The following is a 27,983-nucleotide window of genomic DNA, read 5'->3' on the forward strand; positions in this document are numbered from 1 at the left end:
TATGTCAACAGAGGACACCATCTCAATGGCACTTCACTCTGCCCTCACCCACCTGGACAGTCAGAACACACATGTGAGATTGCTGTTCATAGATTTCAGTTCTGCATTTAATACGGTAATCCCCTCCAAGCTGATCTCCAAGCTCAGCCATCTTGGAATCAGCACACCCATCTGCAACTGGATCCTAGATTTTCTGACTAACAGACCTCAGTCTGTTAAGTTAGATAACCTCTCCTCCTCCATCATCACCCTTAACACTGGAGTGCCACAAGGCTGCGTACTTAGCCCTCTCCTGTACTTCCTATTCACCCATGACTGTGTTCCTGTTTATGGCTCCAACATCATAATCAAATTTGCAGATGACACCATGGTGGTAGGTCTGATCAAGGATGACGATGAGTCAGCCTACAGGGATGAGGTGCAGCACCTGGCTGTGTGGTGTGCCACCAACAACCTGGAACTAAACACACTAAACACAACAGACTAAAGAGATCATTGTGGACTTAAGGAACTAGGAATCATGCACACACACCCATCTACATCAACGGAGCTGTAGTGGAGTGTGTGTCGAGTTTCAAGTTCCTTGGCATCCACATCTCAGATGACCTCACCTGGTCCCCAAACACCTCCACGCTGGTCAAAAAGGCACAGCAGCGCCTCTACTTCTTACGGAGCCTTAAAAAAGTTCGCCTCAGTCCGAGGATCCTTGCTGAATTCTACCGCTGTACCATTGAGAGCATACTCACAAACTGCATCTCAGTATGGTTGCTCAATTGCTCTGCATCTGACCGCAAAGCACTCCAGCGGGTGGTGAAAACTGCTCAAACTTCCACTGAGAACATTTATCAGAAGTGCTGTCTGGGCAGGGCAAGAAACATCATCAAGGATGTCTCTCACCCTAACCATGGACTTTTCACCCTCCTTCCATCCGTTAGGCATTACAGAAGCCTATGCTCTCGAACTAGTAGGCTCAGGAAGAGCTTCTTTCCTGAGGCTGTGACACTCCTGAACGCCACACCACCAATCTAACCTGCACCTGCTCTTTTACTGCACTTGTCACAGTACTTCACATATATTATTTGCACTATTCATATTTTGCACAGACTGCACATGGTTAAAGCTATTACACTAAAAACTGTCTAAAGTTGTTACTGTACAAGCACAGTAAACCATTTCTACAAAAAATATCATCGCACTACTGTTATTTTGCATATAATACATTGTTCAACAATACTTTTGCACACTCATCCAACTTATTACCACTGTTCTCACGTTCCTGCTATTCATAATGTATATATAATCCTTCATTGCTCTGGTCATAATGTACATACAATCCCTACATTGCATTCATACTTATATTCTGTATATACTCTGATCAATACTGTATATAGCAACTCCACTGTACATTCTGTATATCATAGCTTTACTTGCTCTGCACTTTTATGTATATAAAACACTATATTCTTGCACTTCTGGTTAGATGCTAACTGCATTTCATTAGCTCTGTACTTGTACTCTGCATAACGACAATAAAGTTGAATCTAATCTAATCTAATATGAGGCCCTAGCCATTGTTCAGGGCTTAGTATTGTTTAAGATTATCCCTCAGTCAGTGATAAAATCTTTAAGGAGCCAGTTCCCTGACCTAGTTTTCTGAGTCTAGTCTAGTCTTGTTATACTCGTGTCTTGATTCTAGTCTATTTATCTCGTCCTGTCTGTCTGCTGCCTGCCCTGGAGTTATCACCTGTCCTGGATTATTTCTATGTCTTGTTGTTTCGGACTCTGTTTGCCCCTTGTCTGAACTATTGTCTATCCATTTGGATTATCCGTTTGCCTCTCCCCCTGGATTACGTTCAACGTCGATTGACCCATGCCTGTTTACCCGACTACTCTTGTGTCTTGTCTGTGCTAAATCTGTTTGGTATGTTCGACCCTGCCTGTTTCTGACCATGTCTTCAAATAAAGCTTTGCATTTGGATCAGCATGCCTCTTGTCTCACTCACTCTGTAAGAGACAGTGTTTTTACAAGATGAAGTAATCTGAAGGAATTTTTGGGTTTCAGTCGATATGACAAACATGCAGAGTATAATCTCAACGTGTAAGCAAAAGTAGTATCCCTATTCCTTTAAAATGAAAGTAGCCTTTAATTTTTTTTGTGCTAAAGTTAAATGATTGATAATTACCATTTCTATAAGCTTTATAGGTAAAAAAAAATTTGTCCTGTCTTTTTATCTGTTCTGAAAATTTGTATGTAGAAATGTACTTAGAGACTTCAGAAAAGGTGTTTAAAGACAAGCATTACCCCAATAACTGAGAATTAAGTAGAAAAAAGGTACATTAAATTAATACACACATACAAATACAAAAAACAATAATATGTTTAAATAACGTATACTCACACAGGGTCAGAGGTCACTGCTCTATCACTGAATTCAGGGGGGCTCACAATAGACCTGTCACTCTTCATAGACACACAGCTGGGTTCTGGAGATGCTGCTTTATGTCTCTGAACGTCCTCCTCCTCCTCTCTCTTCCCATATAGACTCATTTTACAGGCAGAGCTATACACAGACAATAAAAATATAAAAAACTAATCAAATTTAGGTATACAAGAGGAATTATGAAAAAAGAAACACACACACACACATAAAGCTTTGGATGAATGCCAATCAAAAGCTATTCAACTCAATGCCCAGTTCAACAGATTCATAAAATAATTATAGAAAAAATCTGAGTGTCTGAATCATTTATGATTGCCAGGACTGTGACCCTTCAAACTTCCTAATTCCTCAATATGACCTTGATTCTATGAGTAGCTGATATTTAAAGTGAAAGTGTAAGTCGTGACATTTGTCAAGTACGTATAGTAACCCATACTCGGAATTGGTGCTCTGCATTTAACCCATCCAAGTGCACACACACAGCAGTGAGAAGTGAACACACCATGAACACACACCCGGAGCAGTGGGCAGCAATAGATCCAGTGCCCGGGGAGCAACTGGGGGTTCAGTGCCGTGCTCAAGGGAACTTCAGCCATGGGTATTGAGGGAGGAAGAGATCGCTGTTCATTCACCCCCCACTCCCCACCTACAACTCCTGCTAGCACAGAGACTCGAACCGGCAACCTTCTGGTAACTAGTCCGGCATTCAAGTGCAGTACAAATGTGGATTCAACATGTTCAGTCAGTGAAAACAAGAGCCAATCAAAGCTATCAGAGCATTCTGACCAGTTGCATCACAGTCTGGTATGGGAACTGCACAGTTGCTGACCACAAGGCACAGCTGAGGGTGGTGAAAACTGCCCAATGCAACAAAGGAACACAACTTACTTCTATTGAGGACATCTAGAGGAAACGCTGTCTACATCAAGTTCTTAAGGACTCCTCTCACCCTGACCATAGACCGTTTAACCTCCTGCCTTCCGGGAGGCGCTTCAGGAGCCTCCAGACAAGGAACAGCAGATTCAGGAAAAGCATTTCCCCTACAGCTGTCTCCTTAATGAACTCACTCACACCCACACCACACACACAGACTCCCCACCCCTCCTCATCACTACATCTGATTTATTTATTTATTTACAAACAAGCAAAGAACAGTAAAGTTGTTATTACTTGCACTACTCTCTGTTCATCCAGAAAAACTGAATAATCTGTTTGTACACTGAAATATTTTCTATGCACTTTACAGTCCATTGCGCTAGTGTAAATGATGTTCATGTGTTCATAGTTTCTGCCTTTAGTGTACATACACTTTCACTTAATCCTTCTGTATAGTATGTTCACAGTACACCTATCTGTATATCATGTGGATAGTATTTAAAATCTGTAAATTATGTCCATAGTACTGCCTTATCTGTATATTTATTGTACATTTGTAACATATTGTATACACTGAATATTCTGTACTTACTGCAGGGGCGTAGCCATCTTTTCAGAAGTGAGGGGAACAGAAATTATAAATTAAATTATTATTATAATTTTTTTGTTAAATAAACTATAGAAATTAATACTTTTATTTAGCAAGGATTCTTTAAGTGGATCAAAAGTGCATTAACATCATTTTACAACAGATTTATATTTCAGATAAATGCTGTTCTTCTGGACTTTCTATTTATCAAAGAAACCTGAAAAATTCTACTCAGCTGTTTTCAGCATTATCATAATATCATAATTATTTTGCAGCAAATCAGTATATCAGAATTATTTCTGAAGAATCATGTGAGTGGAGTAATGATGCAAAATAATTCAGCTTTGAAATCTCAATAAATTACTTTTTGATATTCAAATAGAAAACAGCAATATTCAAATAGGCTAGTAGAAATATTTCAAAATTTAACTGATTTGCAGTACTTGGATCAAATAAATGCAGGCTTGGTGAACAGAAGAGACTTCTTTAAAAAACATTAACAAGCTTACTGTTAAAAAACTGTTGACTGATTGTGGATACTATAGGCAACTTACATTTTTCTCTAATTTCTAGCTTTTAATTGGCTTAGAAAACTATAACTGCTTGACAATAACATATAATAACGATTTGTTTATATACTAGTAATACTACAAACACTTTTTATCACATAATAAGGCAGAATAGTTCTATACAGTCTATACTGTAATAAATAATATGTCAATTAGCACTGCATAGTTCATATACTTTATTTATCACCTGCTGGAGATTTTGTTTTGGACTTGAAAAAACAAAACGAAACCGAAAACAACTGTTTTCATACAGCCTGGACGCTGTTGTCCATATTAGGAGTTTCCTGGTGGGACTTTCTGCCCGAGAGCGCCCTCTGGCGTCGAGTATGAATGGAACACACACTGCAGGAGAGTTTAGAGCTCCGTGCATTTCGCCTTCTCGGTGCTAAAAAAAACATCAGATCATGCGCCGACTTTCCTGTCTATTTGAGTTAAAATCTATATTTATTCACACCAGCTCTTGAAACTTCTATACGAACACACTTTTCTGAAAAAATGTGGGGTACGAAATTCAGACTGATTTACCTACGCATGAGAATGAATCCAGAAATGTTTTACGAACTACCTCTGTCTCAACATTGAAGAACATCAAACACAAACTTCATTCAGTCCACAAATCCTTTCTGTCTTTAGATAGCAGTATTAAACCGATCTTTTCTGATCCACAATATTCACAGAAAGCTTTTCTCTCCTGATGTTGTTTTAGTTTCACTTTCGGCAGTGTTACATGACCAGTATTTGGCCCTTGATTATTTGTTAGAGGAATATTCTGGAACTGAAGCTCTGTTGACAGCATCCGTGCCAGTTGTGATTATCCAAGTAAATAATTTCAACTCATCCCTCAATCTATACCAGACGTGTTTAAAATAATGCTCTCAGTTCACCTGGACAGAACCACCGTCTCAACACTGAAGAACATCAAACACAAACTTAATTCGGTTGATAAATCCCTTCTGTCTCTAGACAGCAGAACTTAACTTTTGGTTTTTAAACAGATTTAAAATATTCACAATCAGCTTTAGGCTACTCTCCCGATGTCGTTCATATTCTTCACAAAATGGAGGCTTTTGAAATAGTTTCACTTTTGAACCGATTCAACTGGTTTATATTATTACCTGTACGACAGAAGAACGATGTAAATCACCTGCTCAGTTGAAGCAGTTTTCTTAATTTCTGAAAATGTTCACATCTAATCCAAATACAGACACAAATGCATGTTGACAGAGGCTTAATTCAGGGGCGCGCCACTGGTCTCATCATTCACCTGTCTTCGTCTCGAGTGACGTGCTGAGTGATTGACAGGAGGCGTGGCTATGTAGACTGTGGTGTGTGTGACTGACGTGAGCTCGCTGTTGGAGAGAGGGAGAGACAAAGCGCAGCTGATATCGTTTTATCGATCCTGCGGGAAAGCGGTTTTGAATATTTCTGTATATTAGGTGTGGAAAAACGATATTAACGATAGGTTCAGTGGCGCAGGCAAAGCTGCCTCTTGCACTCCGAAAGTATCACCCATACTGAGATGAACTGACAACAAAGGATGGGATTGTGATCTTCACTGACATCATGAGAAGAGAAGTGGTTAATGTTTGGGAGAGATGTGACACCACAGTCGAGAAGCATGAAGAGGAGAGAGAGCAATGGTTACAGCGAAATGAGACCAGAGGAGTCATCAGTGAGCATGAAGAGAGAATGATCTGCAGCAATAAGTGACAGAAACATTTTATGGAGTAACAATCTGTTTGTCAGTGAAACAAGTACATGTTAGGATAATGTCTAGTTTTTTGCCTGCTTTGTATGTCACAGGGTTTGTTTTTTTAGTGATGTCAAACAAGGCCAGAAAAGATAGAATATCATCTGCTCAAGGTTTGACAAGTTTAATCCTGAAATCTTCAATGATTACCAGTGGTGTCTCATCCTCTGGGACAGAAGACAGCAGCATGTCTTAACCTGGAGGATGCAAGGTGACTGGATTAATTTTGGCAGGATTTACAACAGTAATGGCATTATATTAAAAGGAAGTGTAAGTGCAGAGAAAAGAGAGAGGATTGAATTTCCAGGTCTTGGAAATGAGTAAACACACCTCCGGCTCCATTCACACAGATGGACAAAGGTTGTGGGAGAAAATGTCAGTAAAGGGAGCTGAAGGAGTCCATTTCAATCAAAGCTAAAATATTAAGTTTTGACCAGCTATCAAAGGCAGGAATTAAGTCAGATTGTAAACTTGTTTGTTGCAGTTTACAGAAATTCAAACATTTATACAGTACATCAGGTCTTTATCGAATAAACCTCTTTGAAATGTCAACTTTTCATTAGTAAAGTTCGGTGTTCAATTATTTATAATCTGAATAGTTTAACAGATATTGAAGTCTAATATTACCAATACTTCAGCTGACACATCGTAATATACACATTTAAATTGTGAATATTGAATTTCATTGCATAGTAACATCCGATAGTTTATTTACAAATTGTTTTAATAAGCGGTGACAGAAAATTCAGTAAATGTCACATACTCATTTGACCTTGAAATAGCAAAAAAAACAAAACAAACAACAACAACAAAAAAAAAAAACATCCAATCACTGATTCTAGCGAAATAAGGAAGAAATGCCCCAAAATTTTACCTCCCATTAGTTTTAATTGGAACAGAAAAACAGTGTTTTTGAATAATAACAGTGATATTGAGTGATTAACAGAAAGGAAAACAGAACTTTACTGAATTATTAATATATAATCACTGAAAATTACAATATTTCTATAATATGATATTTTAATAGTTAATTAAAGTATTAATTTTTACTTCATGTTAAATGATGCTAAAGATTTGGAAGCAACAGGATAATATACACAATGTGAGGATAAAATATCAGTGTTGTAAAGTTTTCGGGGCAGCTGTGGCCTAATGGTTGGACTTGTAACACAACGGTCGCAGGTTCGAGTCTGGGTGCTGGCAGGAGTTGTAGTTGGGGAAGGGAGGAAATTAACAGCACTCTCTTGCTCCCTCAATACCCATGGCTGAAGTGCCCTTGAGCAAAGCACTGAACCCCCAGTTGTTACCCGGGAACTTTCACTAAAGTTTTTGTGCCCCTAAACTACACTTGAAGCAGTGCCACACCCCTTAGCCTGTTCAGTTCCCCGTTAGCCCCAAGCTCCACCCACCCAATCTTGAGCCGATTAAACCTATCTCAGACTATTAGCTGCATCTGTGTCCACAGCTTGCGCTTTTTTGTTTCATGTGGTTGCACTGTGCAGAGGACTGAGTTTTACTCCTTTTATTGTGTTTTTCTTGTGTGTGCATAATAGACAAAGTAAATGTGCTTTGTATAATGTTAAATATTATTTTATATGACTTAAATTTGGCCTCAATGTGTTTATTTTCATGCTTGCTCTAGTTTCTGTTTAATCATATGCTTTAGTTATTTAATGTGCAGTTAATGGAACAATGTGGTTGCCTGTCTTTTGGTAAACTGAAACTGTATATCTGTTCCCTTTATAGAAACCACACGCACATCTACATGCACAGAACCTCTTTGTATGTACAATAAACATTTTGACTACACTGGGCTTCAAACATCTGCAGTCTCCTTATCAAGGTCTAAACTAAATCCTGTTGAGCTGCACTCAAATGTCTTTATTGAAACAGTAGTAGTCTGTGGTGTGCCTCATTTAGATCAGAGTCAATGAGTTTAAGAGCGATAATGTGAATGTTTCTGTTGTAGCTATTTAAGAAAGTGTATTTTCTTGTAAATTATTTGTTTAAATATTATTGGTTTGTGGTTTGTTTAGTTCAATTTGCTAATTAAGAAAATTGTAAACGTCATAAGGGGTGGTAAATCGAATGGCAGGACGCTGGAAGAAGTAGGTCAGACAATTTTTATGACCACTTCATATGTTTTGTTTGTAGAATTATTTTCTTTGGAACAAATTTCATTTGTTATAATTTGTATCTTAATTTTCAAAGGCCTAAACAGTTTCTTTGTGTCACTCAGTTGTGTCTCAGTTGTTTCTCACAGGAAGCTGTTTAATCACACAGAGACACTGAAGTATCAGAATAATACAATCTAAATCCAGCATACAGGGGTTCAGTGAATGTGGTGTTGAATGTGTGTAAGTGAGTGAGTGTGTGTGTGTCAGAGATGTTGTAGAAGGACAGAGTGCCGGCAGACCAGTCCAGATACAGTCCTACTCTGTTAGAGAGATGTGAAGGGACTGGTTTGTTTGTTTTCTTATTACTGTGCCACAAAGTAAAACTGGCATATGAGCAGTTTAGACTCCAGGAAGTGTCATTGTATCCAAACCATGAGTTCTCACCATGTCCTTTCCTGCTGATTGCTTTATATGTCACTGATATATTAACCCCCGCACCCCTCCATTCAGCTTCCCAGTAACAGCGTCCAGTCAGACTCTCTCTACACAGAACCTGATGACACTCAAATCTCTCTGGATGATCAGGATAGGGCTGCTTGTCTGTCACACGTGTCACCTTTCTGTTCCTCTCAGACAGAGACAGGTCAGTGCTTGATGTGTTTGGATCCAGTGTAAGATTGCATGCATCTGAACACAAGAGAAATTATTACATTTGTAACACTCTCACACCAAGAAAACAAACAAACAAATAAACTTTGATCTAAGGTATTTGTGTGTGTGATAGAGAGAGAGAAAGAGAGAGGGAAAAAGACTTACATTTCCGTAGTCCTGCTGTAATCCTGAACTCTCCTCCATGGTCCAAACTATAAGAAAAACAAAATAATATACAAATACAAAACCAATGTTTAAATTAATGTGTTAGTTAGTTCTCAGCAGCAAAATGTCTTTTAGGTCAGTGGGGTTAAATAATTTTGATTGCAGCTGTACATGTGAGTTTATAGTGTATGCATGTACACATGCATGTACAACACACATGACAGGATGATTGTTATTATTGAACATACTTGAGTTGGTCCAGTCTGTAGCTTGGTTCAGAAAGCAGCTTGACCAATGATTGTCCTGGGTGATTGTAGCTCAGATCCAGCTCTCTCAGGTGTGAGGGGTTTAAACTCAGAGCTGAAGCCAGAAAACAACAGCCTTCCTCTGTCACCATACAGCCAGATAATCTACAAACACACACACACAGACATCATATAATCTGGGACATTAATCAGTGTATCAGTGAATAAATCATTTTCAAAAACAATGCGTTTAAGACAGAATGAATTTTGTTAACTCAAACACCTAAGAGATCAGGACCAGAGCAGAGTACATCTTTAATTTCATAACTATGTTAATCTTTATCAGTTTTTCTTACCTCAGTATGGTGAGTTGACAGCATGAACTCTTCAGTCCATCAGAGAGCAGCTTTACTCCTGAATCCTGAAGGTCATTGTTACTCAGGTCCAGCTCTCTCAGTGAGTTTGATGTTTGTAGAGATGAAGACAAACTTTTACAGCACTGATCAGTGAGATTACAGCCAGCAAGTCTAAAACACAGGATGAAATACACATCAATAATAAAGAGATGGTGGGATAAATATGTTCTGTGACTAATATTCTGATGTTCGTCAGATGGTAAAATAAAATATTGACTGCAAATATAGCCAAACAGAGTGGTTTTCACACCATGACTGCAGTGCTCTATTAGTCAGATAGTAAAACTTTTTTTTTGCTACATCAGCATAAAATATGGTTTTATATAGCTATGTTGGCTATTGCTTAAGTCAGAGGTTAAATTCCCACACAAAGTCCAATATAAAAGGTAAATAATAAATGTACAATTTCACCCATGACGAAATCTGATATATAACAGGAAATGCATGTAAACACAAAAATGTCCACTCTTCTATACTTTATTTTTTTGTTGTTGTTTCAATAAACCAAAAACATTTTTAAATCAACAAGCTAGAGCAATTACAAATACAAAATCTTCAGACACATTGGGGTCTGCTGATATATTACAAACTTCCAGGAGATCAGTTCCAGAGCAGGGGACATTTTTAATTTCACATCCAAGAAACCTTTAGTTTTTATACCTCAGTATGTTGAGTTGACAGTGTGAACTCTTCAGTCCATCAGAGAGCAGCTTTACTCCTGAATCCTGCAGGCTATTATAACTCAGGTCCAACTCTCTCAGTGAGTTTGATGTTTGTAGAGATGAAGACAAACTTTCACAGCACTGACCAGTGAGATTACAGTGAGTCAGTCTACAACACAGGATGAAATGTGCTTATCTTAGCAACACATATTCAATGTTCAAAAACATGTGACTTCAGAATCACAGTCAAGAAATAAAGATGACGTAGGACAGATAAACGCAAAAATAATTTTGGCTTTTACGGTTACTCCAGGTAGTATACAACTTACAACACAATGTGACATTTCAAAATATAAACATACATTTTGATTACATATTAGTTGAAATGGCTGAACAGAGTCGTGATTTCATGTGTCTCAACAAGACATACATTCAGTTTCATCTTTAAACACATAAATGAGTACTCACAGAGCTTTTCTGCATTTCACCACAGCTGGTATCAGTCTCTTTCTACCCTCATCCGATGTGTTGTATTTTCTCAGATCAAACTCATCCAGCACCTCGTCTGATATCTGAAGCATGTAGGCAAGTGTTGAGCATTGAGACGGAGAGAGTTGATTGTGTGAGCGATTCTCTGATTTCACAAACTCCTGAATCTCTCTGTACAGACTTTTATCCTTCAATTCCAGCAGACAGAGTAACAGATTTATGCATTTGTCAGCCGAGAGACCTATATTACTCTTGATTGTATATTCAATGTAATATATGATTCTCTTGATGGTCTTTGAGCTGTTCACTGTGTGTCTCAGTAGATCCTTTATGAGTCTCTGACTGGAATCCAGTGACACGCCCAGCAGGAACCGCAAGAAAAGATCCAGTTGTCCATTTTCACTCTGTAAAGCTTTATCAACTGCTGATTTTAGTAGATCATTCAGAGAGAGACTGTACTGTTGGCATGTTTTATTCAGAAATAAATTCAGTGATTCTTTTTTCTTGGTGATATGGCAGTTAAGCAAGAAGAAAGCACCTAGAAACTCCTGAAAGCTCAGATGAATGAAGCAGTAGACTTTCCTCTGATAAATCACAGATTTCTCCTTAAAGATCTCAGTGCAAATCCCAGAATACACTGAGGCAGCAGTGACATCTATCCCGCTCTCAATCAGGTCCTCCTCATAGAACATCACATTGCCCTTCATCAGCTGTTTGAAAGCCAGTTCAGCAAGTTTCACAATCACTTCTCTGTTGGATCTCAAGAGTTTCTTTAGGTTTTTCTCATCATACTTCTGATTCTTCATGTTGATCTGAGTCAGCAGGAAGTGGATGTACATTTCAGTCAGAGTTTGAGGGATTTCTGCACTGTCATCTTGTTTCAGGAGGTTTTGAAGCACAGTGGCTGAGATCCAGCAGAATACGGGGATGTGACACATGATGTGGAGGCTTCTTGATCTTCTGATGTGTGAGATGATTCTGCTGGCTTGATGCTCATCACTGATTCTCTTCCTGAAATATTCCTCCTTCTGATGCTCATTGAATCCCTGAATTTCTGTCACACGGTTGATGTATTCTGAGGGGATCTGATTGGCTGCTGCTGGTCTGGAGGTGATCCAGATGAGAGCAGAGGGAAGCAGCTCTCCTCTGATTAGGTTTGACATCAACACACCTACTGATGAAGACTCATTCACATCACAAAGTTTCTCATCATCTGAAAACATCAGTGTCATTCTGCTTTCATCCAGACCATCAAAGATGAACAAAACCTTACACTCCTCATAAATCTTTAAGTCCAGATCTTGAAGTTCAGGATGAAAGTCCAGCAGAAGTCTGTGAAGACTGTACTGATGATCTTTAATCAAGTTCAACTCTCGAAATGGAAGCACAAACATGAAATCTACATCCTGATTGGCTTTTCCCTCAGTCCAGTCCAGAATGAATTTCTGCACAGAGACGGTTTTTCCAATTCCAGCAATGCCTTTAGTAAGAACAGTCTTGATTTCATCTTTCTCCTCACATCCTGGTTCATGTAATCGTTTAAAGATGTCATTGCAGTAGATTGGAGTATCTTGTGTTCTGGGTGTTTTCTCCATCTGTAAAACCTCATGTTCTTCATTCACTCCTTCACTCTCTCCTTCTATGATGTAGAGCTGTGTGTAGATACTGTTCAGGAGGGTTTGATTCCTTTCCAATTTGATTCCCTCTAATATTCTCTCATACCTCTTCTTCATGCTGGTTTTGTGCTTGTCTTTGACTCTCTGTAGTCCATCATGCACTGGTTGGAAAGAAATGTGCTCCATTTGTGTCTCCTGTGTGTTTGTGTGCTTGGCTGTTTTTTTGTTGTTCTTCCTGAAGAGATTCTGAGAGTAGGAGACAAAGCGAAACAGGTGGGGTGTCACTGGCCTGCTCACATTGTCTCTTCTCACTCTGTAAAAACATTGAGATGAACAGAGAAAACTGTGAAATGCATAAGAACATAAAAACTGAAGAAGTGACAATTAAGACCCTTTCACACTGCAAGCTGGACCTGAAAAATTGATGGAACATTGCCGGGTTGCAGGATTGATTTCGGGGACCTAATAACATTGGGGGGTTCAGTCCCGGAATGAAGAAAGCTGCTTGCAAAGCAGTTTAATAACAAATTAAATGGATGCTTTTTAAATCAAAAACCTGAATTTTGAAGCAAAATTTTTATATTTAAATAATTAGTATCTAAATAATGTCTCTAATAACAAATGTAGATTTTGAAAATATTCCAAACCTCTACAAAGCCCTTCAAACTTAATATGGGAGGTCCCAATGTTTTGAGGTTTGGGCATGATGATAGTACCATAGTACTGGTATACTGTTCAAACTTACATTTCTCCATGCTGTAGTTGAATTATGCACTTTATACTGGTACATTATTGTGGAACATTATTTAATTATTATAACATTATTCATTTTTTTCTACATTATTCCATCATCTTAGAGTCACTAGAACCTGTTTTAGCTTTATCCATGGGTTTAGTTTTGTAAGTTGCAGAATTATGGCTGACCAACTGCACTACAGCTCACACTGACAACTACATATCTTTATAAATGACATATCTTTTGTATAGACTTAAAAAACTAAAGTAATCATTACATTTCTTATTAGTTTAAACAGCGCCTTTACCATTTATGATGCCCTGCAGATATCTGAGGGACAGATAATATGGATAATGGACAAATAATGCAGAACATGGTTTAACTAGGTAGAACGTGTTCCTGGGTTTAACATTCTTGTGTATCAGTTTTTCTACTCACTCAGGGTCAGAGGTCACTGCTTCATTACTGAGAAGAGGAGGGATTCCCATTGATCTCTCACTATTAACAGAAACACAGCTGGGTTCTGGAGATGCTGATTTATTTGTGTGAAAATCCTCCTCTTTCATCTCACAGATACTTGTTTTAAAGGCCATGCTGTAGAAAACCATGAAAGAGTAGAGGAGGAATAATCAAAAAAGAGAAACATTAAAATATCACTCTTGGATGTGCTTTTATAATATCTGTTTCTAAGTGAATGTTAATCTCACTAATGTAACACTGTGTTTGGTTAAAGACAACTGCACACTGTGCACTGGTACAATGACCAATGCACACTCTCTCTCCTCCTTCTCTCCACTCTCAGAGATGGATGTTTCCGAACTTATCCTGTCCAATCATTCTAGTACTTGTCCACTTGATCCGATTCCCACTCACCTCCTTCAAGCGATCTCTTCTTCAGTCATACTTTCACTTACTCACATTATTAACTCCTCTCTTCACTCTGGAACATTTCCCTCAGCATTCAAGCAGGCTCGGGTAAGCCCACTGCTTAAGAAACCATCTCTAAATCCAGCACTTCTAGAAAACTCCAGACCGATACCACTTCTACCATTCATTGCAAAGCCATTTGAGCGAGGTGTGTTCAACCATCTCTCTATGTTCCTTGTACAGAACAACCTCCTGGACAGCAACCAATCTGGCTTCAAAAGTGGCCACTCAACTGAGACTGCTCTGCTCTCGGTTACTGAAGCCCTGCGACTAGCAAGAGCAGATTCAAAATCCTTAGTACTCTTGTTACTGGACCTGTGTGCTGGTTTTGACACTGTTAATCACCAGATTGTCCTTTCCACCCTCAGAAAGGTGGGCATCCCTGGAACCACACTCCTGTGGTTTAATTCCTACCTCTCCGATAGATCCTTAAGTCTAAGTCAAAACAACTTGCTACTGGGGTTCCTCAAGGCTCAGTACTTGGACCACTTCTCTTCTCCATCTACATGATCATCATTAGAATCTGTCATTCAGAAGCATGTGTTATCACTGCTACGCTGATGACACCCAACTCTACTTCTCATTCCAACCAGATGACCCGACAGTAGCTGCTCACATTTCAGCCTGTCTGAGTGACATTTCTAGCTGGATGAATGACCATCACCTTCAGCTCAACCATACTAAGACAGAACTCCTGTTGGTTCCAGCTAACCCATCGTTTCATCACAACTTCTCTATACAGCTGGGTTCGTCAAACATAACTCCTTCCAGGAGAGCAAGAAACTTAAGAGTTGTGATGGATCATCTGTTAAGCCTAATACAACATTAGGAAGATTAGACCCCTCCTGTGAGAGCAAGCCACCCAACATCTTGTCCAAGCTCTTGTTCTCTCCAGACTGGACTATTGTAATGCTCTCCTGGCGGGTCTCCCTGCATGTACTATCAAGCCTCTGCAACTGATCCAGAATGCAGCAGTTAGGGTTGTCTTCAATCAGCCCAAAAATGCTCACATTACTCCTCTCCTTATCAGGTTACACTGGCTACCAGTATCCACTTGCATCACATTCAAGGTATTTTTTATTGTTTTATTGTTCTCATTTAAAAGCGTCTGCTAAATGATTAAATGTAAATGTAAAAACTCACATAAAATGACAAATAACCAGCACTTAACCAATAGTATATTCTTTTGTTGAAGCCACCAGCCTGCATTATTTCAACTTATTTTAAAGATAATCATATTTAACAGTGGAATTTAAGGTGTAAAATTTAATTTTACCAAATGAGCTCTTCAGCTCGAACCACTTATATGAAGCACAGCAAAGGTCATCAGGTTTCAAATATTTTTATGCTTTATGCTTTTTTTTGTTTTGTTTCAAATAATGTTGTAATTTATCTTGTATGAGATACATTAATGGAAAAAGTGCTTCCAGAACCAATGCTACTGAAAAGGTAGGACGGCACTAAAGCAATCTATAAACACTGACTGCTCCAACACCTTAGAATCTGAGCAAAATGATATCATGCTATAATCATTGAATAAGTAATTGTGACAATGTTTGTATGTACCCTTATGAAACAAAAATATATTGCAGTATATTGGAAAATATCATGTAATATATTAGGAATATATTCTTATATATATTTATTTTTTCCAATATATTGCAATATATTGAAAGCGGCAATCATTTGTATATTTTGCCATATATATTATATAATATATGTATCATCAATATATTATTAAATGTATTAAAATATATAAAATATAAGAAATTAAAAAGGGAAAATAATATATTAAAATATATCACAATATATTTTAAGAAATATATTGTTAAATATATTTTCCTTTCGTAAGGGTATCCCCTCTCTCTAGGGTCCTCACCGCCACATCTCATCCTTGCTCTGAGTTGGCTTCGAACACGGGTCTCGTTACATCCCTAATATTGACCACATTTACATTAATATGTAATGTCAGAGGAGATTACCAGCTAACTCCAGATGATTAAATGTTGGATAAATCACAAATTTATTTTAGATAAATACTCTACAAATCTTCAAATGTTAAATAATAAAGTTCATGACTGTACAATTATAAAAATATGGAACAAGTATAGCATGTTTGGAAGGCACCTGACAGTCATTGAGGCAACCAACTCTTATGTATAACAAAGTATTCTGGAGTCAAATGGGATGCCATATATTAGACAGCTAAATCTTGGATAATGTTCCCAATTTACAATAGAACAGAAAAAAAAAAGAATCAAGGGGCTGCAACAGCCCAGTCAAAATCAAAACCTCATCCTGACTGAAATGCACTGGTGAGAGCTGTGCATAAACAAATGCCCACAGACCTCAATAAATCTTTTCTATACCGATACAGAAATTTATGGCATTTAATAGGGTTTCCTTACTTTTTTACATGACTTTATGTAAATATAGAGCCAGGCAGAATTTTAGCTGTCATTTTGTTAATCACTACCAAGATGTTTCCGGCTTTTCTGAAATATTTAGAAAAAAACCTGATAATGTTTAACCTCATCAGTTAAATGTTTATACTCACTCTGCCCCATCGCATAGAAGAGGAGGGATTCCCATGGATCTGTCACTCTTTATAGAAACACAGCTGGATTCTGAAGATGCTGCTTGATGTGTGTGAACATCCTCCTCTCTCTTCTCATAGAGATTCTTTTTTACAGGCATTGCTGTAGAAAAATACACAAATATGCAACTAAATTTACTTCTTTAGATGCACAATAGAAGTAATGGAATCTCTGCCAAACAATATTACAGCATGTAAAAAAAGCTTTGGATGAAAAAACAGTCAAAAGTTCAATTTCTGCCAGTGGTGTGTTCATCTTCAGTTCTCTCTTCACAGCAGTTCAGTCAGTGTACTGTTTGAGTAAATGAATTACTCCGGGATATTGGTTTGTTTGAACACAGAGGGAGTGTCAGCCACATTAAAAAAGTTAACAGCTCATTTGTGGATTAATGCGTATTAGAGACGTGAACCGTTTAAAACGATTCAGTTCGATTTGGTGAACTAGTTCAAGAAGAATCCGGTTACATCGAATGATTCGTTCGCGAACCAGATATCACAAACTGCTTTGTTTTGAACTCTCTCTCACAACAGACACAGAAGAGAAGACAATGCTGAATAAATTCATATTTTTTGCTATTTTTGGACCAAAATGTATTTTCAATCCTTCAACAAATTCTAACGGACCCTCTGATGTCACATGGACTACTTTGATGATGTTTTTCTTACCTTTCTGGACATGGACAGTACCGTACACACAGATTCAATGGAGGGACAGAAAGCTCTCGGACTAAATCTAAAATATCTTAAACTGTGTTCTGAAGAAAAACTGAGATCTTACAGGTTTGGAACGACATGAGGGTGAGTTATTAATGACATAATTTTGATTTTTGGGTGAACTATCCCTTTAAGTAGTGAAAGTAAAATTACAAGTAAATGCAAAATGGAAAAGAACTATATATATATTCACTACTCACACTATTATTTCTTCAATTTTGTATTTTTGGGTAATAATAAGGATCACTTCATCCCTTACTTAGTGTCTTTCATTCCAACATAAGAAAACATTTCTAGAATCTGCATCTGAAATAGTATGTATTAACCTTAATCTGTTTTAAAAAAGGTATTTATACAGTTTTTGTATACATATTTATGTTTTATGATACATAATTATGTATCTATTATCTAATTAAAACCGTAAGTGACAGCAAGTTAATGTTAATGAGTGAGTCGCTGAGATTCAACCGATTCATTAAACTGCTGATTCATTCAGAAAGAAATCATCTGACTGTATTAATGAGTGAATCACTGAATCATTTATTCAACTTATTCATTCAATAAGTAAACACCATCCAAATTCTCAGAGATGCATTCGTTGGCACAATTGAGCAAAAACAAGCAATATTATGTCTAAAATATAAGTCACTTATTGCTTTACTGAACTCATATAAACAAAATGATTATTAAATGTATTCATACATCTGCAAAAAAAAAAAAAAAAAAAAAAAAAAAAAAAACACACCTTTGTGTGATACTGATCGATAACTAAATTATATAAATATAGAAAGCATAGAGAAGAATAATTGCAGTCTACAACTTAGAATGCTTGAAATTTTGAGTTTTAATTAATGTGCGTGCACCCTGTGTGTGATTTTGTGATATAGCAGGAGTAGTAGTTGATTCTGATGACTGTGATTAGATTCAGTGTGATATAGGCTACACGTATGCCAGATGTCGCCACCTCAAAAATTCCTGTCCCCTTCTCGGGGAAATCATCCGCGGTTTGTTGTTTGCACGTGAGCAAAGTTGTTTTTATGAGTCTGACTTGCAAATGTCAGATTACTAATTCTGCTTTCCTGCAGTCTGTGGTGTTCTGACTATTTTGTAGTTAAGTAATGAATATACTTAGGGGAAATGTAGAAGTAAAAGTAAAAGTTGGCTGAAATATTAAAACTCAAGTAAAGTACAGATACTCCCAAATAAATACATCAGAATTCAGAAGAAAATCAATATGAATAAGAAAACCTCTCAGTAGAGACCATTTTATAATCTGAAAATACTCTTAAATTTAAGTAGGGCAGAAATGAAAGTATTTACGCATGCAGATTCACGCTGATTGATTTGTTCATGGAAATTAATCCAGAAATGTTTGTTCAAACTTACCTTTGTCTCGACAGTGAAGTAGCCTACATCAAGCAAAAGTTTCATCCAGTTTATGATTTCTGTCTTTAGATTCTTAAATGATTCACATTATTCACAAATAGCTTTTCTATCACGCTATTCTTCTCTTCCTTCCTGTCTGTTCAGTTTTACTTTCGATAGCGTTTCAAGTTCATTGCGCGTCTACTCGGTGGTGCGTGGTACATTAACGTGTGAGCGCTACAGTCTTCTTCTAGTAAATCCTCCTTCGGTTGTCATATTTATTCATATTCATAAGAATCTCTTAGAAGCAGATTGTTGGGGTGTGTGTGTGATTGCTTAATGAATCAATGTGGTTTAATGATTCGGTCGATTGAACGATTCGATAATTTACTTTATGAAAAAGTAGTTAATTGTCTCCACCCACTGGCGCAAACATGTAACGAAAAATACAGACAGAAACTCTGTGAAATTTGATTTAAAATAACTTGTATAATATATACATATATATATATATATATATATATATATATATATGTGTGTGTGTGTGTGTGTGTGTGTGTGCGTGTGTGTGTGTGTGTGTGTGTGTGTGAAAATAAATCATATTATTTACTATAAAATACCCTAATTATTATTAATAATGCATATCAAAGTTTAAAACTTTTGTGGGATCAGTAACAGTAATGGCATGATATTCAAAAAAGTATAAGTGCAGAGAGAAGTGAGAAGAGTGAACTTATAGATTTTTGGAATGAGTAAAACACCTGTTCTTCCATCCTGCACAGTTGGAATTAAGTCAAAATTAAATCAGTAGAGAGAGCTGAAAGGAATCGCTGTATTTCTGCTGAGATCCATGTTTCAATCAAAGCTATAATGTTACATTCTGAACAGCTATAAAAGGCAGGAATGAAGTCAGCTTGTAAACTTGTTTGCTGCAGTTTACAGAAATTCTAACATAGAGCTTATATACAGTACATCAGGTCGTTATCAAATAAACCTCTTTGAAATGTAAACTTTTCATTAATAAAGTTCTGTGTTAATTTATTTATAATCTGAATAGATTACCATATAAATGTTCTAATATTATCAATACTTCAGCTGTCACATAATGAATATATTTTAAATTGTGAATACTGAATTTTATAGCATATTACTGTTCAATAATTTACAGATGTTTATAAGCGTTGACAGAAAATTTTACCTTGAAATAGCTAAATTTTTCACTGATCACTGATTCTTGAGAAAAGAGAAAAAATTACCCACAACTTAATCTTTCATTAGTATTTATTTTAAAAGTAAAACTGAATTTTAATACATATTACTTTTTTATCTAACAGTGTTTTTGAGTGATAACAGTGATATTGAGTGAAAGACATGAAAATATATTTTAACTGATTATTGATTACAATAGTTGTTGAATTATTAATATACAATTATTGAAAATTACAATATTTATATATTAAGATATTCTAAGCCTTCAGCATGGAGCGTAAGATGAGCTCCACGGCCTTTAACCTTTGTGATGCAGTGTTTTTAAAAGATGAGCTCTGATGACCCTCAGTTACCATAGTAACAGATCAAGCAGTTGCTAAGAACTACTTCCTGTGAGCGAGAAACTAAATCTTCCTCCAGGTGGCGCTCAGAGACTCGGAAAGACAAAACTCCTGTTGAGCCACATTCAAATGTCTTTATAAAGTCAGTGTGTGTTTCTATATACAAACTGCAAATAAGACAAGAGAGAAACAGAGAGAGATATAATGTGGTTCTTTCACTCAGCTCTGTCTCAGTTGTTTCTCACAGGAAGCGGTTTAATCTCACACAGAGATACTGAAGTATCGTAAAAATAAAACCCAAATCCAGCATGGAGGGGTTCAGTGAATGTGGTGTTGAATGTGTGTAAGTGTGTGAGTGTGTGTGTGTCAGAGACGCTGTAGAGGGACAGAATGCCAGCTGAAGAGTTCAGATACACTCCTACTCTGTTAGAGCGATGTGAAGGGACAGATATTTCTGTGCACTTATTATTGTGACGGGCAGTGAAACCATCCTTAAAACATTTCAGACTCCAGGACTTTTCATTGTGTCCAAACAAACAGTCGTTACTCCATCCTTCCTTTCTGATGCCTTTATATGCCACCGATACATAAATCTCCTTCCCGCTCCATTCAGCCTCCCAGTAACAGCGTCCAGACAGACTCTCTCTACACAGAACCTGATGACACTCAAATCTGTTTAGGTGACGATAATATAACTGATTCTCTCTCACATGTGTCACCTTCCTGTTCTTCTCAGACAAAGTTAGTAAAGTGTTTGCTGTGTCTAAATCCAGTGTGAGATCACATGCATCTGAACACAAGAAGAGAAATTATAACATTTTAGGCCTATATCAAAAATTAATGATTAAAGGCTTTAAAAATACTGACAGTGAAGCTCTTTTTTGTCTTTCACTTAAAGGGAAAGATAAGTTAAAAAATACACAAGTATATTGTTAGCAAACATCTTGATGCAGCACGTTTCACATCATGTTTACAGGTCTTTCTAAAAAAATTAGCATATTGTGAAAAAGTTCATTATTTTCCATAATGTGATGATAAAAATTAAACTTTCATATATTTTAGATTCATTGCACACCAACTGAAATATTTCAGGTCTTTTATTGTTTTAATACTGATGATTTTGGCATACAGCTCATGAAAACCCGAAATCTCAAAAAATTAGCATATCATGAAAAGGTTCTCTAAACGAGCTATTAACCTAATCATCTGAATCAACTAATTAACTCTAAACACCTGCAAAAGAATCCTGAGGCTTTTAAAAACCCCCAGCCTGGTTCATTACTCAAAACCGCAATCGTGGGTAAGACTGCCGACCTGACTGCTGTCCAGAAGGCCATCATTGGCACCCTCAAGCGAGACGGTAAGACACAGAAAGACATTTCTGAACGAATAGGCTGTTCCCAGAGTGCTGTATCAAGGCACCTCAGTGGGAAGTCTGTGGGAAGGAAAAAGTGTGGCAAAAAACGCTGCACAACGAGAAGAGGTGACCGGACCCTGAGGAAGATTGTGGAGAAGGACCGATTCCAGACCTTGGGGAACCTGCGGAAGCAGTGGACTGAGTCTGGAGTAGAAACATCCAGAGCCACCGTGCACAGGCGTGTGCAGGAAATGGGCTACAGAGAAGCAGCACTGGACTGTTGCTCAGTGGTCCAAAGTACTTTTTTTGGATGAAAGCAAATTTTGTATGTCATGCGGAAGGTGCCAGAGTCTGGAGGAAGACTGGGGAGAAGGAAATGCCAAAATGCCTGAAGTCCAGTGTCAAGTACCCACAGTCAGTGATGGTCTGGGGTGCCATGTCAGCTGCTGGTGTTGGTCCACTGTTTTATCAAGGGCAGGGTCAATGCAGCTAGTTATCAGGAGATTTTGGAGCACTTCATGCTTCTATCTGCTGAAAAGCTTTATGGAGATAAAGATTTGGTTTTTCAGCACGACCTGGCACCTGCTCACAGTGCCAAAACCACTGGTAAAGGGTTTACTGACCATGGTATTACTGTGTTCAATTGGCCTGCCAACTCTCCTGACCTGAACCCCATAGAGAATCTGTGGGATATTGTGAAGAGAAAGTTGAGAGACGCAAGACCCAACACTCTGGATGAGCTTAAGGCCGCTATCGAAGCATCCTGGGCCTCCATAACACCTCAGCAGTGCCACAGGCTGATTGCCTCCATGCCACGCCGCATTGAAGCAGTCATTTCTGCAAAAGGATTCCCGACCAAGTATTGAGTGCATAACTGAACATAATTATTTGAAGGTTGACTTTTTTTGTATTAAAAACACTTTTCTTTTATTGGTCGGATGAAATATACTAATTTTTTGAGATGGGAATTTTAGGTTTTCATGAGCTGTATGCCAAAATCATCAGTATTAAAACAATAAAAGACCTGAAATATTTCAGTTGTTGTGCAATGGATCTAAAATATATGAAAGTTTAATTTTTATCATTACATTATGGAAAATAATTAACTTTATCACAATATGCAAATTTTTTGAGAAGGACCTGTATATATGAACTTATAACGGTCTATTGGAAAAAAGGCGAACAACTTTATACAATCATCAAAAACATCTTCACTTGTGCCAAACATAAAAAAAAGATGACAATTAATGACAGAATGACACAAATTTCCATTATGTTTTATTTTGTTTTTAGTAAATACAAAGATGATATTGACAATTGTAACTATGGCAACGTCCACTCTGAGACCGTTTTGTACCATGTGAAAGGTCCTTTCGTCGCTTTGCCAAAAATAAATGGTATGAAAATGTGACCATTTGGTTGCAGTCTGGAGCCCTGAGTTACTATAGTAACAAAGCAAGCAGTTGCTAAGAACAGAGCAAGAAAATAAGGGTTAATTCCAAACAGCTTTTTGGTACCCTTGAAGAGCACTTTGGGAAGGGGACATAATTTGTAGAGACATTCCAAACTGTCATGTGTTGGTATGCAAAACAAAGCACCAGCGAAGGAGTATAACAAAATAGTTATTTTAATATTCCACAGGAGGGAATAGGCAAATCCAAACACATATCCAAATTAATAAACATCAATAGCAGAGAAAGGGACCAATGGAGAACACAGGACTTATAAAAGGTGAACGTAATCAAGAAGAACAGAAACAGGTGTGGAAATAATTAATCAAAAACCATGGAAACTAACTACGCATGATAACGGAGACACAGAAAACTAAACCAAAACGGATCATACATGCAACACAAACAAAAGTGTCCCCAGATACAGATCCCCTGTAAAGAAGGGCAAAAAACATTTATTTGCAACAACTGGTGGTAGTGCTGAATGTGCAGTGATGCCTTACACCCTCCCTTCAAAAGAACAAACTTCAAGGGCTCTGGCCTTCGAAAAGAGTAGGGCATAGGGACGCTCACTTGCGTTTGGAATTTGCCACAAAATTTTCCTCCAGGTGGCACTCAGAGACTCACAAAGATAAAACATCTGTTGAACACATTCAGATGTCTTTATAAAATATAATAGCTGTCTACATTGTGTCGCATTTAGACTTAAGTCAACGTGTGTTTCCTTATACACACTGAAATTATGATTAGAAGAGAGAAAGTGTTTACAGTTTCAAGCAAGTTTGTTTCTTTCACTTAACATTGTGTCTCAGTTGTTTCTTTATGGATGCAGTTTAATCTCACACAAAGACACTGAACTATCATAATCAACCCCAAATCCAGCATAGAGGGGTTCAGTGAATGTGGTTTTAAATGTGTGCAAGCGTGTGAGTGTGTGTGTGTCAGTGACGCTGTAGAAGGACAGAGTACCAGCAGACCAATCCAGATACACTCCTACTCTGTTAGAGCGAAGTGAACTGCCATATATCACTGTGATCTTGTTATGACTGACAGTAAATTTGTTATTAACCCCTTACTAGTAACCCCCCTTTTTTGGCATGGAGACCGAAATTACATACCCAAAATAAAAGGTTTCTGCTCATGATTCTTTCTGACTAGATACATAATCAACCTTTGTTCACAAAGCTGACACTTTAAAGTTTACTGTTCAGGAATCAGAATCACTCAGACTGTTATGATAATAGAGATATATAAGCTCAAACATAAAAACAAAAATAAAAATATTAAAAACATATGTTTTAAAAGTATTTAAAAAAATGTTGATGTAGGAAATGAGTTTGAAAACACAGTGTAGCTAAGGCCACAAGTCTTCCAAGACTTCATAAAAAATTTCATAATCGAATCTGTAAAACTGTGAATTTTATGAAATATTTTCTAAGGCCATGTCATGTGTGTTTTTAGTGAAGGCTAATCAGATTGATTTATGGCCCTTGTCATCTCTGTAAGATCTCACATGTAAACTTTCCTGTGCTCTTTGTGTATGTTTCACTGTTGAAAACTGCCCGAATCATGATTGTATTGTTCTCACCAAACGGTTCTTTCACACCTCCGCCAAGTATGACACATTATCCGCATTATTCTTTTATCATTATTCTTTTGTTTTTATTCCACCTTTATTAGCCTTGATTGTGGTTTTTCAGGCTTTACAAAGCAACAAAGCAGCGATCTCACTTCAGTCTGTCTTTGCATTTAGCCCTTATTTATCAAAAGTCTTACTATAAAAATACAACAAAACATTTTCTTACGACCTTACGTGAATTATTGAGACAAAAATGCATTATGAAGAAGAAAAGCACCTGCTATTAGTAGCATTGGTGCTAACGTTAGCATCAAGCTACATCTGACAATTTATGAAATTATTAGTACACTTTTACTCAAAACTCACTTTAAACCCCGATCGAGTGTTTATAATAACTTCCTTTAGCGATCAGGGGTGGAATTTGGTCGTTTACTGTTGTAAAAATATGTTATTTGTAGCCTTTTTCATCGCTGCACAAGTTACATTTCCGATGTACATTTTCGATTTTTTTTATAAAAACGCCCCAGATCTCAAGAAATTCTCATACCAAGCTTTACTATCGTAATCGCGGGTTTATTATTCGGATATTTTGTGTGTACAGAGGTGTTTCAGTGTTGTTTTGGCCAGATAACTACCAGGAAGTGTGCAGGAAGCATGTGACACGATGGGGCGGTGTCCAGATATGAATCTCTAAGATTGACGTTTGAAAGACCCAATCAGAGTCTGAGTCACACACCGCACGAGCTGTGACTACTGCACGCACACAGAGATCGCTGGGAGAGGCTGTTTATCATCTGATCGCGTAAATCCGTGGAAAATGAATAGAAATGACGATTCTGGTGTTGAATGTGTGTAAGTGTGTGAGTGTGTGTGTGTCAGAGACGCTGTAGAGGGACAGAATGCCAGCTGAAGAGTTCAGATACACTCCTACTCTGTTAGAGCGATGTGAAGGGACAGATATTTCTGTGCACTTATTATTGTGACGGGCAGTGAAACCATCCTTAAAACATTTCAGACTCCAGGACTTTTCATTGTGTCCAAACAAACAGTCGTTACTCCATCCTTCCTTTCTGATGCCTTTATATGCCACCGATACATAAATCTCCTTCCCGCTCCATTCAGCCTCCCAGTAACAGCGTCCAGACAGACTCTCTCTACACAGAACCTGATGACACTCAAATCTGTTTAGGTGACGATAATATAACTGATTCTCTCTCACATGTGTCACCTTCCTGTTCTTCTCAGACAAAGTTAGTAAAGTGTTTGCTGTGTCTAAATCCAGTGTGAGATCACATGCATCTGAACACAAGAAGAGAAATTATAACATTTTAGGCCTATATCAAAAATTAATGATTAAAGGCTTTAAAAATACTGACAGTGAAGCTCTTTTTTGTCTTTCACTTAAAGGGAAAGATAAGTTAAAAAATACACAAGTATATTGTTAGCAAACATCTTGATGCAGCACGTTTCACATCATGTTTACAGGTCTTTCTAAAAAAATTAGCATATTGTGAAAAAGTTCATTATTTTCCATAATGTGATGATAAAAATTAAACTTTCATATATTTTAGATTCATTGCACACCAACTGAAATATTTCAGGTCTTTTATTGTTTTAATACTGATGATTTTGGCATACAGCTCATGAAAACCCGAAATCTCAAAAAATTAGCATATCATGAAAAGGTTCTCTAAACGAGCTATTAACCTAATCATCTGAATCAACTAATTAACTCTAAACACCTGCAAAAGAATCCTGAGGCTTTTAAAAACCCCCAGCCTGGTTCATTACTCAAAACCGCAATCGTGGGTAAGACTGCCGACCTGACTGCTGTCCAGAAGGCCATCATTGGCACCCTCAAGCGAGACGGTAAGACACAGAAAGACATTTCTGAACGAATAGGCTGTTCCCAGAGTGCTGTATCAAGGCACCTCAGTGGGAAGTCTGTGGGAAGGAAAAAGTGTGGCAAAAAACGCTGCACAACGAGAAGAGGTGACCGGACCCTGAGGAAGATTGTGGAGAAGGACCGATTCCAGACCTTGGGGAACCTGCGGAAGCAGTGGACTGAGTCTGGAGTAGAAACATCCAGAGCCACCGTGCACAGGCGTGTGCAGGAAATGGGCTACAGAGAAGCAGCACTGGACTGTTGCTCAGTGGTCCAAAGTACTTTTTTTGGATGAAAGCAAATTTTGTATGTCATGCGGAAGGTGCCAGAGTCTGGAGGAAGACTGGGGAGAAGGAAATGCCAAAATGCCTGAAGTCCAGTGTCAAGTACCCACAGTCAGTGATGGTCTGGGGTGCCATGTCAGCTGCTGGTGTTGGTCCACTGTTTTATCAAGGGCAGGGTCAATGCAGCTAGTTATCAGGAGATTTTGGAGCACTTCATGCTTCTATCTGCTGAAAAGCTTTATGGAGATAAAGATTTGGTTTTTCAGCACGACCTGGCACCTGCTCACAGTGCCAAAACCACTGGTAAAGGGTTTACTGACCATGGTATTACTGTGTTCAATTGGCCTGCCAACTCTCCTGACCTGAACCCCATAGAGAATCTGTGGGATATTGTGAAGAGAAAGTTGAGAGACGCAAGACCCAACACTCTGGATGAGCTTAAGGCCGCTATCGAAGCATCCTGGGCCTCCATAACACCTCAGCAGTGCCACAGGCTGATTGCCTCCATGCCACGCCGCATTGAAGCAGTCATTTCTGCAAAAGGATTCCCGACCAAGTATTGAGTGCATAACTGAACATAATTATTTGAAGGTTGACTTTTTTTGTATTAAAAACACTTTTCTTTTATTGGTCGGATGAAATATACTAATTTTTTGAGATGGGAATTTTAGGTTTTCATGAGCTGTATGCCAAAATCATCAGTATTAAAACAATAAAAGACCTGAAATATTTCAGTTGTTGTGCAATGGATCTAAAATATATGAAAGTTTAATTTTTATCATTACATTATGGAAAATAATTAACTTTATCACAATATGCAAATTTTTTGAGAAGGACCTGTATATATGAACTTATAACGGTCTATTGGAAAAAAGGCGAACAACTTTATACAATCATCAAAAACATCTTCACTTGTGCCAAACATAAAAAAAAGATGACAATTAATGACAGAA

General features: G+C 37.6%; 1 protein-coding gene across 13 annotated transcripts in view; it reads right to left on the reverse strand.

Moving 5' to 3' along the window:
* Positions 1 to 27,983, reverse strand: part of LOC127976159 (NACHT, LRR and PYD domains-containing protein 3) — a 579,287-nt gene that overhangs the window by 16,524 nt on the left and 534,780 nt on the right. For 3 of the 13 annotated variants that reach the window (XM_052580381.1, XM_052580385.1, XM_052580375.1), the window contains exons 1-2: positions 5,591 to 5,743; positions 2,400 to 2,561 (exon numbers count right to left, since the gene is read on the reverse strand). The exons of 1 other annotated variant lie outside the window; for it this stretch is intronic. In XM_052580381.1, coding sequence (XP_052436341.1) covers positions 2,400 to 2,548 — 149 coding nt within the window. In that variant the 5' untranslated portion in view covers positions 2,549 to 2,561; positions 5,591 to 5,743. Of the gene's footprint in view, positions 1 to 2,399; positions 2,562 to 5,590; positions 5,744 to 10,479; positions 10,651 to 10,949; positions 12,900 to 13,760; positions 13,917 to 16,806; positions 16,949 to 18,945; positions 19,126 to 27,983 lie in introns of those variants that run through there. 9 more of the 13 variants (XM_052580379.1, XM_052580371.1, XM_052580372.1 and 6 more) reach the window with 8 other exon arrangements.

The sequence above is a fragment of the Carassius gibelio genome, chromosome B17 (genome assembly GCF_023724105.1).
Source record: "Carassius gibelio isolate Cgi1373 ecotype wild population from Czech Republic chromosome B17, carGib1.2-hapl.c, whole genome shotgun sequence".
Taxonomy (NCBI): Eukaryota; Metazoa; Chordata; class Actinopteri; order Cypriniformes; family Cyprinidae; genus Carassius; species Carassius gibelio.